Raw genomic sequence first — 15,245 nt, forward strand, 5'->3', positions numbered from 1 at the left:
GCCAGGCCATGAAATATTAAGAAAAATGATTTATTTTGTCTTGGTAGTGAAGCTGAAAAACACTTCATTTGAAAATGAACTGTAACAATTGCAAGGAAATAATGATGAGAACTTTTTTTTATTGGAGTACAACGTTGCCATGTGGAAAATATTTAAATTAAAATGTCTTGAAAGCCTGATGGAGAACTAAGAGGCTATATAACATGCCTCTATGAAGCTACACAACTGAGGAAAGGTGGAAAATATGTAATTATACCTGACTCTTAGAACTTAATTGCATAGTTGATTTTCTAAGGTTCAAGATTTTACTTGCTGAAAATCATTTTTAAAGAGAAAAGGCATGCATTTGTTCTTGATTATTCAGTACTAGCCATTACAGTTTAAAATGGAAAAAAGTGGTAATATTAGAAACCTCAAAAAATGCCACTTTGAGCCCTTTTATAGAACAATAATGGAAAATGTAGCATAAAACAAACTCCAGTGCCAGTGGTAACTGCAGACTCTTAACTGCCAGTGTTGTGCATACTACTTAGTACACAAGCAGGAGTTTTACTAATTAGGATGGACTTAGTTGTTTCAAATCATTATCAAGTACTTAAGCTTAACTCCACAAAGACTGTCTATCATAACAGTTCTTTCCTTCCAGATTCAGGGTGTATATTCAACTCATTGACACCAGTATAAATAAGGAGCTGAGACAAAGTACAGCTTTATACTGAACTTGGCATAAAATTAAGTTATGTGATGTATATGCTGTCCTTCCCAAGAAAGGCTCAGGCAGTCTACAGCAAGGAAAGCAGAACAACTTAAAATGGCAACTAGAGCAAATACAGTAACAAAATAGCAGCAAGATAACAGCAGAGACTATTATAATGGCATGTGTCATGTCTCCTGAGGTAGCTATTTCCTGCATGCAAGAAGGCTATTACCTGTTTTTCCAGCACCTTATGGTAAAGTGCAGTAATAGTGCCTAGTGTGTGTAGCTACAATCAGATCGCTCTGTAATTGTGTAATTTATTATGTAATTACTCTGTGTAATTCAGAAGTAGTTTATATTGGTGTATAAAACCTTAAAAATATTTGAAAAATGTTAGTCATGTTCAAATAAGGAAAACAGAAACTCTTGACAAAGTAAATGTAAAACTATAATGAAGATTGGTCAGAGGAAAAAATGGAGGATCATTTTGCCAAAGGCGTAGAACCTAATATATCTTTTCCAGTACACCAGGAATAGGAAGCCTGCCATAGTCAGTGGGCATGTCTACATGTGCAATTCATTTGAAGCAGGCTTATTGCATAGTAAGAATACGGCACAGTAATCTTACTGGGGACCATGTCTACACTTGCTCCCTCTTGGGAGCAGATTTGCTGCCATCCTGCTCTGCCCCCTGCAGCAGCCAGGGGGAGTTCCAGGCTCTTCCTGGGTGCTAGCCCAGGGTCTGGCAGGAACACAGCTGCCTCCTGGCCCTGTGCACATTGGGAGGGGTCCTAATGTGAATGGGATAGAAAAGCTGCTGCTGCAGAGCTCTCCTGCCCTGTGCACACGGGGACAAGCTCTGTGCTCAGCAGGGCTTCCCCATGGCTGGCCAAGATCTGTCTCCATCTGAGGCAGGTCCCAGCCAACCCCAGGCTATATCCCTCCCCCACATCTGTTTCCCAGTCCTGTGCCCTGATCCAGGGAATGAGGCTGGGAAGAGTCCCCCACAGCTCTGGGAAAAAGCTGTAGGGGAGGGGCAGGTCCCAGTCTCCTACCCCAATCCACCGGTGGGGCAGCTAGCAGCAAGCACCCAGCTGAATGGGGAATCCCCCCTTAGCCAGGGGCAGCCGGGAGCTGTCCCACCCATGTCCCACTTGCTGCTAGCTGCCCCACTGGAGGATTGGGGTGTGGGTCTGGGATCTTCCTGTGCAACCTAGGCCTGGCTGAGAAATGTCCCAGGGCCAGGTCCCAGCCAGCTCCAGGCTGTGCAGGGAACTTCCAGCCCCAACTCCACGAGTGGAGTGGTGGCTGGGATATTGCTTCTTGCCCCCAGGAGCTGGCAGGGCAAGGGGACATTGTCCCAGCCCGGGCTCTGAGCTCAGAGCACACCCCAGCAGCAGGACAACTTTGAAAGCTGCTGGGGTGGGCTCCTGTGGCCTGGCTGACCAGTAGCAAATTAAACATAGAGGAGACCAGTTTACTGCACAGTATGCATCTGCACATATAGACGGCGATGCTTACTTAGCAGTAAATTGGTCTACTGTGCAGTAAAGCATCTCGTGTAGACATGCCCAGTGGGACCATTAGATGACTGAGATGAAAAGATGCACTCCAGGAAATCAGACCAGAAATCAAAAGAGCTAAGTGCCTATATGACCACAGCATGTTATTATATTTAGTAATGAAAGTTCACCCAGAAAAACCACCATTTTGGTACAAACTCACCAGCCACTCAGTTTAGCAATACAGATAGTCATATTCCAAAGTAGAACACATTGCAATCATTTAGTGTAGTGGTGAGCAATCCATGGATAGTGTAATGAAGTGTACATTAGATAGAAAATGTCACAGACCTTGTGGCTATATTCAAATGTAGTGTTTTGTCTTGGCTGTTATCTGACATACTATAATCATCTGAGGATCTAACAAGAGTTCATTCACCTTAAACTTTATTCTCATCTGTGGCTGAGAAATACCTAACAGAAAGGCTAGTCACTAAAACTAAAATACAATAATTTCATAGAATATGAAAATAATCAGGGATGACGTTCTGTCCCCACTAAAATCAATGGCAAAACTCACACAGATTTTAATAGGTAAGGATACCACACCAAGAATTAGACTTTCTGGAATTTAAAATGTGCACTTAACCCAAGTGAAGGATGCTAACATTGCATTCATTATCCTGGCCAATAGATGGCGGTGTTGCACCATCTACTATATCATGACCTGCAAAATCTTTACTTAGCCTCAAAAAGCTGCATCTTTGTTATACCAGTAACTGTCAGTTATTCAAGTCAGGATCAGATTGTTTCTGATATGTGATGGTAAAGCTGAAGTAACGGGCTAAAAGGTTATGGTTCTGAAGGAGTAGAATTGTGGTCTCCTGACTCCCAGTTCTGTGCCCAAACCACTAGTTTAGTTGTTCTCCACCTTCCTGGGCTTGCAACTACTCCTTTAGATGATTTATAACCCTACTTCCAATGCAAGCCTGACTTTTCTAGTTGAATTGCCATTGAGCTTACAAATTCAACTAAGTGCCACAGCCCAAACTGGGATCATAATCCCGAGTTTGAGAATTGAGCCAAATCACAGTGCTGCATGGAAAGTTTCTTTTTGAAAATAATGCCTTTCAAAAAGGCATTGTCTTTGAGAAAAGTATACTGGTTTGGATTGTAACTGGCATGCAGCTTTGAAAACCACTGAACTTTCAGCTGCTATAGATTAGCATGTTTGTTTACAATTTTTAAGCTACTTAAGAGCTGTTTTCATGCAGGACAAGGGAAACATTACCCCATTTCAGATTCAGGATTTGAGTTTTTACATGAATCACTTAAGACAGGGGTATGAAAGCCAGCTTCTTGAGCCAAATTCAGAGCACAGGGCTCCTCATGGTTTGGATCCAGGTGCCTTGGTGGCAGTAGGGTGCACAGTGTCAGGGAGCTGCAGGGATCAATGCAACTGTTGATCACCTCTTGCCACTGACCTGTATGGTCAATAAGGCTCTATGCTTCAGATTTGCTTGGTGAGCCCTGTCCCTGCTCACCGTATCCCCAAGTTCCTATCCCCTGTAGGAGACCCACAGGCCCCAGGACATGGCTCCACAGGCCAGATCCAGCCTGCGGGCTGTATGTCTGATGCTCCTGACTTAAGACTGTGGAAGAAGTAACATTGCACATAGAAGACATTAGATGGCACTACATGGTTATTTTTGAATCCCAATAATAACTGCTTGGTTAGGAAAATAGCAGTGATATATAATACATAAAAGTGCTGGTAGTGGTAAGAGACATATCTCTATTTGCACTTATAGTCAAACAGCATGGGCCAACACCACTCATGTCTAACAGGAGTCAATACCCATTGGCTCCACCAATTAAAACACAGATTTTATTCTAAATTAAAATGTGGACCTCTTTTCCCACTAACTTTTGAGAGAGAAAAATGCATTTGGCTAGAAGATATTTTCTGGGATAGTCAATAAGCATGCTACTTTCATGCTGAAGAATTTATAAGAAATATTGGTTTTCTCACACTTAAAAACTATTCTCAATTTTTTGTCTATAAATCGAAACAGGTTGACATATATCTTCAAAACGGGTTCACTGATTTGTTTATAGTGACTCATGTTCATATTTCCTTTCATCTTTTCAGAGTCTTTTATCAGTTAGAGCCACTCCTGTATTTATCTTCATGTGGATTGCACTTCATACCACCACTGACTGAGCCCCACAGAAGTCAATAATAAACAGTGAAATCTCCATGTTAGTTGCAATAACTTTGTAAATAACTTTTGTCATGACAATCAGTAAAAATTTTACCCTGTCTGCAATAGTAGTTCACAAGAAATGCTACAGTATATAAATTACAAATTGACTGTTGCAGAATAGAGAAACTAAAGAATAATTGGTACAGATCATAGTAAAAATCACGAGCTGTTCCAACAGGTTCAACTTCTGGTATTTCAAAAGCTATGTAACTGAAATAAAGAGGCATTAATAAACATGAAATATCTAGAAACATCAAGACAATAACGTCATGTCCTAAAATACATGAAGTTAAAGAAATATTATTACATTTTGTTGTATACAACTGACAACATTGCAGCATCAGTTATGTATGATTCATAGATTCATAGATTCATAGATTCATAGATGTTAGGATCAGAAGGGACCTCAATAGATCATCGAGTCCGACCCCCTGCATAAGCAGGAAAGAATGCTGGGTCTAGATGACCCCAGCTAGATGCTCATCTAACCTCCTCTTGAAGACCCCCAGGGTAGGGGAGTGCACCACCTCCCTTGGGAGCCCGTTCCAGACCCTGGCCACTCGAACTGTGAAGAAGTTCTTCCTAATGTCTAATCTAAATCTGCTCTCTGCTAGCTTGTGGCCATTATTTCTTGTAACCCCCGGGGGTGCCTTGGTGAATAAATACTCACCAATTCCCTTCTGTGCCCCTGTGATGAACTTATAGGCGGCCACAAGGTCGCCTCTCAACCTTCTCTTGCGGAGGCTGAAAAGGTCCAGATTCTCTAGTCTCTCCTCGTAGGGCTTGGACTGCAGGCCCTTAACCATACGAGTGGCCCTTCTCTAGACCCTCTCCAAGTTATCCCCATCCCTCTTGAATTGCGGCGCCCAGAATTGCACGCTGTACTCCAACTGCGGTCTGACCAGCACCCGATAGAGGGGAAGTATCACCTCCTTGGACCTATTTGTCATGCATCTGCTGATGCACGATAAAGTGCCATTGGCTTTTTTGATGGCTTCGTCACACTGCCGACTCACGTTCATCTTGGAGTCCGCTAGGACTCCAAGATCCCTTTCCACTTCCGTGCCACCCAGCAGGTCATTCCCTAGGCTGTAGGTGTGCTGGACATTTTTCCTCCCTAGGTGCAGCACTTTGCATTTCTCCTTGTTGAACTGCATTCTGTTGTTTTCTGCCCACTTGTCCAACCTGTCCAGATCTGTTTGCAGCTGTTCCCTGCCCTCCGGCGTGTCTACATCTCCCCATAGCTTTGTGTCATCTGCAAACTTGGACAGAGTACATTTGACTCCCTCGTCCAAGTCACTGATGAAGACATTAAAGAGTATCGGTCCAAGGACCGAACCCTGCGGGACCCCACTGCCCACACCCTTCCAGGTCGAAACCGACCCATCCACCACGACTCTCTGGGTGCGACCCTCCAGCCAATTCGCCACCCACCGGACTGTGTAGTCATCCACATCACAGCCTCTTAACTTGTTCACCAGTATGGGGTGGGATACCGTATCCAAGGCCTTCCTGAAGTCTAAGTATACGACATCCACCCCTCCTCCTGTGTCCAGGCGTTTCGTAACCTGGTCATAAAAAGAGACTAGATTGGTCAGGCACGATCTGCCTGCCACGAACCTGTGCTGATTTCCCCTCAGCATAATTTGTCCTGCCGGGCAATCACAAATGTGAGCCTTGATAATTTTTTGAAAGACTTTGCCAAAGATGGAGGTGAGACTGACTGGCCTATAGTTGCCCGGGTCCTCCTTCCTCCCCTTTTTGAAAATGGGGACCACGTTGGCCCTTTTCCAGTCCTCCGGGACTTGGCCCGTGCGCCACGAGCGTTCAAATATTCCCACCAGTGGCTCTGCAATGATGTCGGCTAGTGCCTTCAGCACCCTCGGATGGAGCTTATCCGGGCCTGCCGACTTAAAGGCATCCAGTTCTTCCAAGTGACTCTGCACCGTCTCAGGGTCTATGCATGGAAGTCTGGCACCTTGCTGCTGCCTTTCTACAACCCCAGTGAGAGACTTGTCGTGCCCCTCACTTAGGAACACTGAGGCAAAGAACTCGTTGAGGAGTTCAGCCTTGTCCCCCCTGTCTGTCACCAATTGTTTCTGCCCATTTAGCAGGGGTCCTATTCCTCCCTGGGCCTTCCTTTTACTCCCTATATATCTAAAAAACAATTTCTTGTTGTCTTTTACTTGGGTTGCCATCCTCAGCTCCATGGTAGCTCCATGATGATTCCCTGGTTTGTCATTCACTGAAGATTCTACCCAAATATTATTTTCCATAAAAATCACTACTTAAGCTACTACTATTAAAATCACTATGTTAATTTTAGCTTCTTTGAAATTTAAGGGGAAAATAATAGGATCCATTATTCAAAATACATGCACATGTCAAGGCTTCAATGGAAGCTTAATCATGGGATCCAGTAAGTTTTCCTGGATACTGATGCAGCAAAAGCAAAGGCTAGGGTACTGATTGGTGGAACCATCTATTTTTGTGTGTGAGAAGCAGCAGAAACACAGCAGGACACAGAGAATGAGCAAAGCACAGACATGAAAGCCTTGGGGAAATGATAGCTTTTGGGTACAGTACTGGCTGAAAGAGGCTTGGAACTGTGAGCAAAGTAACTGTCTACTCTGGTTTGATTCCTTCTGCATCCAGGGAAATAGGACTTTGTATAGTCTTTGTAAATAAACAGGGGTGCATAAAAAATGCCTGACTCCATCAGCAATTTACCTCCTACTAGAAACAATCTGCGAATTACTTGGGTCAGAAAAAGGAAACCTACATCTGGATTTTTTTTTTAAAGGATAATGAGTGTTTCTTATTGAAGAAAGTATAAGAAAACATCTTCAACTTGTTAAGCTTGCAACACTCATCTCTGTTGACTGCTGAAAGTTGTTCCACAAACCTAATTGTCAGTATCATATGCAGTAAATGTTGCTGTCTTCCTTTAGTGCTATCAGCCTGTTCCTATCTTAGACCACTATATCAGTAGTTATTAACAAATAGTTTAGTTTATTGTAGACTCTGTCCTCAAGTAATTACAAAATATTCAGCAAATATTTGAATTTATTATTTATCTTATCCTTGCAAATTAGTGAACATCTTTGTTTAACAAATGGAGTTCACTGCTCTTCCACTCAAGGTAAAGTATACACTGCAATCTCTCTTTTGAAGATAGTCTAAGAACTAACCCCTTCTAAATGAATCAACTGTGTAAATGTTCTTTGTAAATCAGTATGAGGTAGAATTTGAAATATAGCACATTAAAACAAAAAAACCCCCTAAGCTACCAAAAACTAAAAAGTCCATACCAATGTTGAAATTGTTCTCAAGACTGTTTTGTTTAGGAATATTAACACATCCAAATTCAACACTGTTACGTGCTTAGTAACCTAGACAAACCTCAGCTATAACAAAGCAATAAGACGTTCAATCTTTTGTAAACATGAACTATATTGATCATTTTGGTTTATATAGCAGTTATTTTGTTATTAAAGCTATATGTTCTCAATTTCTTTGTACTTTAATCATATTTAAAGAAATGTGTTTGTTACATGAATTGGCAGATGGTGAGAATGAAGAGCATGAGGGGACTTTTAAAAACTTAGGTTATTGATAACAAAAAATCCTTCCAGGTGCACACCCCTTGAAGTCATGGAGCTCAGTTTTGTGGTGGCTTCCTGAGAGTCAATATGCAGGGGTTGGCTATGAGCAAGATCAGGGGTTAGGAGGGAAGCAAAACACATGTACATGAGTTCTCCATGTTTCTCCCCCTCACCTCCATGGGTGTGGGGTGTGTGGAGTCTCTGACAAGCAACAGCTTATCATGAACTATGCTATCAGCACCCTAAATAAAGAGATTACTCTTTTTTTTTTAAAATGAGAGTAGAATGGTTTAAACAGTGACTATATTTATCAGAGTATGGATACAGGAATTTAGCCCATGTATGACAAGCTGCTTAAATTGACAGTGTTATTTAGGTAAGATGTACTGTCCTTGTAGTACACAGGGTGACACCTAAACTTTCTACTTATCTGTTCTTCTGAAGTAGAGATCAAAATGTCATGTACATAGCTGGCTTTGCTTCATGCTGGAACTCTTGTTAATTGCACTAGGATGCACTTGCATAGACCGTGATGCAACCCTTAGGCTCTTATCTTTCATTTCTGTGGTGCTTCACCTGGATGTTATGGTCTGCTTATGGAGATCTAAAGTGTAGAATCGTATTCAATTATTATAGTAATTGGGAATGACAGGAATTGTACCTATTTAATACATGAAATTTAAATAATTGTTTCCTAAGAATTAAGACTATGAATTTTGTCACTCTGTTGACCAGACTTTAAATTGGGGTTGGCAACATATGGCCTGAGGGCCAATCCGGCCCCCAGAGCCATGGGATCTGATCTGGAGGGCCAGGCAGCCAAGGAGCTGAGCTGGAGCTAAGCAGCTTCCAGTTGTACCCACATTGCTGCTATATCTTTCTGTCTTCCCAGCTCCCACCCATAGCCAGGTGGTTTCAACAATTCAGCAGCAGCAGGGGGCTTTCCCTGTGTCCACACTCCCTGGCTGCATCATGGGTGCAGCTTCCAGCTTGACAGCTTCTAGCTTTGCCTTTGCTGCAGCTGAGGGGAGTGGGGAGAAGTGGCAGCATAAATGCAATTTGCAGATACCTGATCTTGGCATAATTCCCATGGTCTGGAAGCTGTGCCTGCACTACTGCTGGGGAGCAAGGGAAAATTCCTTCCCATTGATAAAACACCACCAAACCCACCTGGCCCATGTGGAGCTGGATTGTTCTGACCAGCGGTTTGTAAAAGGTTGTCAGTCCCTCTTCTACATCAGAATAAAATTAGTGGAGCTTTGATTACACCATCAAAAGATTGGGCCCTAATTGAGTTCCATAAAGAACAAAACTAGGCCTCTAACACATTTCTTTAACCTCATGATTAAGAGGCATTTTTCTTCAATGAAATTAGCGTTTTGTTTTTCCCTGTACCTGGAATTGCTTAAGTGTATATTAACATTTACTGAAGCAGGACATTGACTGCTGTGGTTCCCTTGCTTTACCTGTGGCATCTTAGGGTATTAGGTGTTGTGTTGTGTCAAGGCGCACAATAGTTTTACTAAGAGATTATATTATGGATTTGTATAGGATAGTTTGGATAGGGATGATCCTGTCTCAGGCAGGTGGTTAGACTAGATGACCTATGGAGGTCCCTTCCAGCCCAACTTCTCCATGATTTCAGATACTGAAATACTGTGGGTTCAGGCCTACACAATACCATCTCAATAATCTGCATTAAGGACTTGTGTTGTAAGATCCTTTACAAACACTGTAAAATCAGACCCTTACAACACAGTCTCACTAAGCTCCTATTAATCATTATTTTGTGTGAATCTTTGCAAACACTAGAGGATCAGGCCCATACCATACAGTCTCACAAATCTTCATTAAAAGTTACGTTGTGAGAACATTTACAGGTATTATAGTATTAGGCACATACAATATAATCTCAGCAGTATGCCTTTATGCAGCATTACAAGATCCTTAGCAAATACGAGTACTTGATTTAGCAAACACACAAACTACATGTCATATATTATTATAACATATTTTTGATGTAGCAAAATATAGTTTTTCCATCCTGAATGTGGCCAGTTGACAAGACTTGTCAATAATCAGATGTGCAAGGATCTAAGGAATTTTTTCAGATTTCCAAATGACCCAATTCTACTGAATTGCTAATGCTAAAAATAAGGTATTGCATTTTCATATGTAAATATTTTGTTTCTTTACTTTACATTTTAATTTAAAAAATCAGATGTTTTTAAGTAATAATCCAACAATAAAGGACATACAACCAGCAACAAAATACACTTACAGTTGAGAGGTACACTCTTCCAATTTAAAAATGAAACAGTATCATTTCTGTAAAAATTCATTTCCTCCTTCTAGTACTTTTTGATTACTTGGGTACATACAAACTAAATGTGATTTGCAAAGTAACGCATTATTGTAGCATTGTGAGCCCTATAATGCACATAGGGATTTAAAGATTGAAGAATAATTGTAAAATGATGTAACATCCCTTTTCATTCTTACTTCATTTAAAACAGAAACAGTTAATATGCCCTTTCACATCATATTAACATCAGTTTGTCTACATATCCAACTAAAACCATTGCAAGGATGTCAAGACTAAGAACTAGCATCTGGAGGAAGAGCGACCAGCTCAGACAACACAAGTAACATTAAATGGACCCAGGTCAGAAGTGGACAATGCTTCAAAGAACTCACCAGTAGCATGCCCACTTGTTGCCCAAGTGACATGAAGCCTCCTTGCACACAATTCTTTTATACTTTGTGCACTTAAAGGCACTTTTCCTGCTGTGTAAATAGCCTTTTTGGCACTTGTGCACAGGTTGTGATTTCATTACCCCTGCAGTGTAGATGTATGCATACATACATACACAGTAGGCTACACACTGGCCTGGCAGCTACCTAACTACATGACCATCATGGACAAGTAAAAGACTCATAAATAGGGACTATGAGGGGACAAGGGCAGTGCACGGATGAAACTCCAAAGACTGCAATCAACTAATACTCACTGCAGGTACGGTGGAAAATGCAGCAGGTGCAGGATGCATCCCATAGTGGTTTTGCAGCCCTTCAGATTGGCCATAGAAGCCCTGAACCAGCTACTTATAGCTCCGGAAAGGGGCAGGGAAGGAAAGGCCATAGCTTCCCAGAGAAGGAGATGCAGGAGGGCTCTCCAGTCTCTATTGACCCGTGGCTAGACATGGGCAGCAAGAGTGGGACAGCCAGCAGGAGTGGTTGGAGGACCACTGCGAGAACACAGGAGCACAGCTCCATGGAGTCAAAGTTCTCTGACCCGGCAGGTGTTCAAGCAATGGGGACTAAAGCTGGAGCCAATGCAGACAAGCTGCCATGCTGACTCGGTAGAAGGAGCCCGGATCCCTGAAGTGAAAGATGGGACTCCCAACCTCATAGCTGGAAGGCTCACCTTGCAAGGAAGGTCTAAACTGCAGGTAAGTCTGCTAAATTAACTAATGCGGTTTTGATGGTTAAAGGAATTCCAAAGTGATTGGACACCCTGGTCATAGAATCCTGGTTGCTCCAGTGGCTGAAGCCAGGAGCGGTTGAAATTGATTTAAGGACAGGAATTGTTCTTCTGCAGGAATTTCAATGTGATTTAGGGCATGAGACTTCCCCGTGAGGTAATTATGGATGAGTTGATTTTGAACTTATGAAGCTATGGATCCTTAGTCAGTTAATTTGGGAAGGATTTTTCACCTGAGCTCAGCCCAGTAAAAGGGCACAGAGTTTAAAGTCTACATATTAATTTACATAATCCAGCTAGGACAGCTGCATATGTGGTTGTCCCAATAACCTAGGAGAAGGTGACTATTCACAGAGTCTGATGTGCAATTGCGTGGCATGATGACCCAGATGTGTAACATTCAGGACATGGTGAGGGTGGGATGTAAGGGAAGGCAGTGCCCCAGAAAGGAGTCCTCCAAGGGAAAGGCCAGAACCCTATCAGCTAACATAACCAGCTCCCAACATTGAAAGATACAAAGGCATGGCAGGAAAGGGCACAACATCAGAAATCAGTGGTAGCAGCACTGACTTCACACTGATGACATACTCTGGTAACATGTTGGGTAGGAGAGGGACAAGGCCATAATGCACCTACTTCTGACAAGGACCTATCTAACTGGTGGAGAGAGAAAGCAATTTCTGTGGCTTGGTCGTGGCCCAAAGAGCTGATTTTGTGGTAATTTTGAGGCAGCCTTGCCCCTTGGTGCTGATTGGTGGAGATGCCCCAGGCAAAGAAGGGACAAGAAGCAGCTGTCATCTTGACTTCTAGCTGCCCTTCATGCAGCCCCACCCCTCAGCCCTGATTGGCAGAGAGGCATGAGAGGGCAGCTGCCATTTTGACTGCTGCCCTTCATGCTGCCCTGCCAGCTGCCACCTTCCCCTCCTAGCTGGGCTGCAAAGTTGGCCTCCAGTGGATCAAGGATGGCTGACTTCCATTAGACAGCCAGCATTTTATCTTTATTAAATTGTTTGGTTGATTTCCTGGGAAATCATGGCCAATATAATTTTTCGCAGCTATTGAAGAGATTGCCATTTTTCAGTTCCTCAAAAACCACACCACCATGATTTACATAGGTTCTTACTTATAGAATTATGATAATTTACAACACATTAGGTTCAACTCCATGAAGTCTATTAAAGACCTTATAATAAAGAAGTAACTTATCTTGGAAGTATTTCTTGCTATGAAAATGAATGATGTAGAAAACAGAAAGACATATCCAATTGCAATGATTTCTTTCCTAATAAATATGTAAGTTAAAAGAATAGCATGTTAACATTTTTAAACCTTTTTACACCTTGAGAATCTCTTTAAAGAATATTAACCCTGCAGAAAGACTAGTGTATTATCTTATGTTATACATCATATATACTTACACAAAAATACTGTACCAGGAGATTTTACAGTATCTTTTAGTAGCAGTGTTTATCACTTTAATGCAGCTAAATACCTTATAAAATCTCTCAGAAATAGGCCCAACGTAAGTTGTATGCTTATATTAATCACTTCCACGCTTTTCTTAATTTTTTTTTAAAGAATGAAAATTTCCCATCTGAATTTGAGTAGAAGAGCACCAATATCATATAGTAAATGGCTCTATTTGTGACATGAAGGTAGGGAACAATTCCTTACTAGTAAGAAATAAAAATAGTTTACATTACCGCTTGGAACCAAGCTGACAGTTGATTTTTTTGAAGATTCATATTTTTTTGCAGGCAGTTTGAAGAGGTATGTCTGCTGCAGGGAATGGTCTACTGAATTGGCCAAGAAATTTTGCCCTTTACTTCTTTCCCCAGATTTACATATTGAAACAGAAAGTGTACATTGGTGAAATGACACAAAAAACCTTTTTCCATTTTCACTTTCCCCTGGTTATTTTTAAACCAAGTAGCAATTCAAACAAATTGTTTTGTAGCACACTAAGATTAGAATTTGAATGCTACACAATACTTAAAATGGCAGGGAATTTTCTAGTCACCTTTCTTGTCTTTTTGTCTGGCCACATATACTTTTTTCACAAATGTTTCCATTTCCCTTCCTATTTTCAACCTGGCAATTGAAATTATGCATTTTTTTCATTATAAATTATTAGTGCTCCAAACAGGAACAGTATACATCAGTGATGGTGTAGTAAAGCAGGTAACTGTCAGAGCAGAGCTTAGTGGTTGAGTGCCTTGGCACAGTGGAACTTTGTAGCACAAGGCATGGTGAGATTTTGTACGAGGGAATTTATCGGCACGGTGGAGAACCCCGGCGTGGAAAGGTTCCCGCCACTCATATGCAAATTCACACAATATTTTTGGCCGGTTCTAAATTATTCCTACGTGGCGACTAGCAATTGGCTCGCTAGCCGTATAAAAGGTTGGAGTAGTTTCCACCCAAGTTGGAGAACTCCACGCCCATCTCGGAGTGAACGTGGTGGACTGATCAACCACTGACGACTCCCCGTCGCCGACTGACCCCAACGTACCCCCGTGTTTTGCATGCTCGTACCAAAGATATCTCGTCGAATTAGAGCTCCTGGTTAAACTGTAACTGAAGTTTGAAGTTAACTTTCTTCCTACGCTGTACATCTCGACAGTGTAAGTAAAGCCATCTTTGTTTGAACCAGTACGCGTTTGTGCCTAATTCTACTCCAGTTGTCGAAAGTACCCATCTATACGTGCCGGGTTTGTGGCCACAACCCAGCCAACCCTTTCCCGGATCTCCCTCGGCCCCCACAGTAACCTTTTTTGGTGAATAAGTTATATCAAAACAGTGAGTTTGGGGATGACAGAATCTATTCCATTTAATTTCATCACAAAAAAACAAAAATTCAGCAAAATGAAAAAGAATTTGGGAATGTAATTTTGGCTTGTTTTAGAATTTCTAAAATGAAATATTTTTATTTATTGTACAGTGACAAAGTGCTGCCATTCACAAACTAAGGAGGAGGCAGAATTTTCCTCTTCCTTATTAAAGTTCTCAGCTAGGAGGTAGAAATCGCTTATCTGCCTGAAACAGGTAGGATTTGAACTAAAATCTCTCACCTTCCAGGTAATTGCACTAACTACATGTTATATTCAGTGGTGGACCTTTCCAGTACAGAAGATGTTCCACCTTGTATAAAATAATTAATTGTTCATTGGAGCATACCATCTGCATGCTCTGAACACCAAACAAGACTTATATGCTTTCTTAAATCCACTGAGTATGTATTTATTTTATGAAAAAGGGAACAGCATCTACAGGAAAAAATGGCATCCATCCTAAAATACTCTACATTCCACTCACGTAGAAGTTAGAAAATCTGGAGTTGAGTCCCTGCCCAGAATCAGCAGAATGGGGATTAAAACCTCACACTCTTGCCGTAGCTGGTAGCACAAACCACTGGGCCATAGCTACTAGGACATTTTCTGTTTTGTAAATGACAACTAAGTCTCCTTGTGAATTTAACCTTTCATATCCATTTTCTTTTCTTTTGTTATAAATGTCCAAAATTGTCTTGCATCATATGTTGTCAAATTAAGTTTCATTTGATTCAAAATGAATTGCTTTTAATTAATCCACAATTGTTAAAAATATTAGCCTTTGATTGACCCAAAACATTTTTGCTTTATTTGATTTTTGATTTTTCAAATTTTCAATGAAATAAAGAATAAATTATTC

General features: G+C 41.5%; 1 protein-coding gene across 1 annotated transcript in view; it reads left to right on the top strand.

Annotated features, from left to right (window-relative positions):
* The window catches only part of FGG (fibrinogen gamma chain), a 28,567-nt gene that overhangs the window by 2,049 nt on the left and 11,273 nt on the right, over positions 1-15,245 (top strand). The window contains exon 2 of the mRNA XM_019481470.2: positions 11,374-11,523. Within this exon, the coding sequence (XP_019337015.1) occupies positions 11,374-11,523 (150 nt within the window). The remainder of the gene's footprint in view (positions 1-11,373; positions 11,524-15,245) is intronic.

The sequence above is a fragment of the Alligator mississippiensis genome, chromosome 2 (genome assembly GCF_030867095.1).
Source record: "Alligator mississippiensis isolate rAllMis1 chromosome 2, rAllMis1, whole genome shotgun sequence".
Taxonomy (NCBI): domain Eukaryota; kingdom Metazoa; phylum Chordata; order Crocodylia; family Alligatoridae; genus Alligator; species Alligator mississippiensis.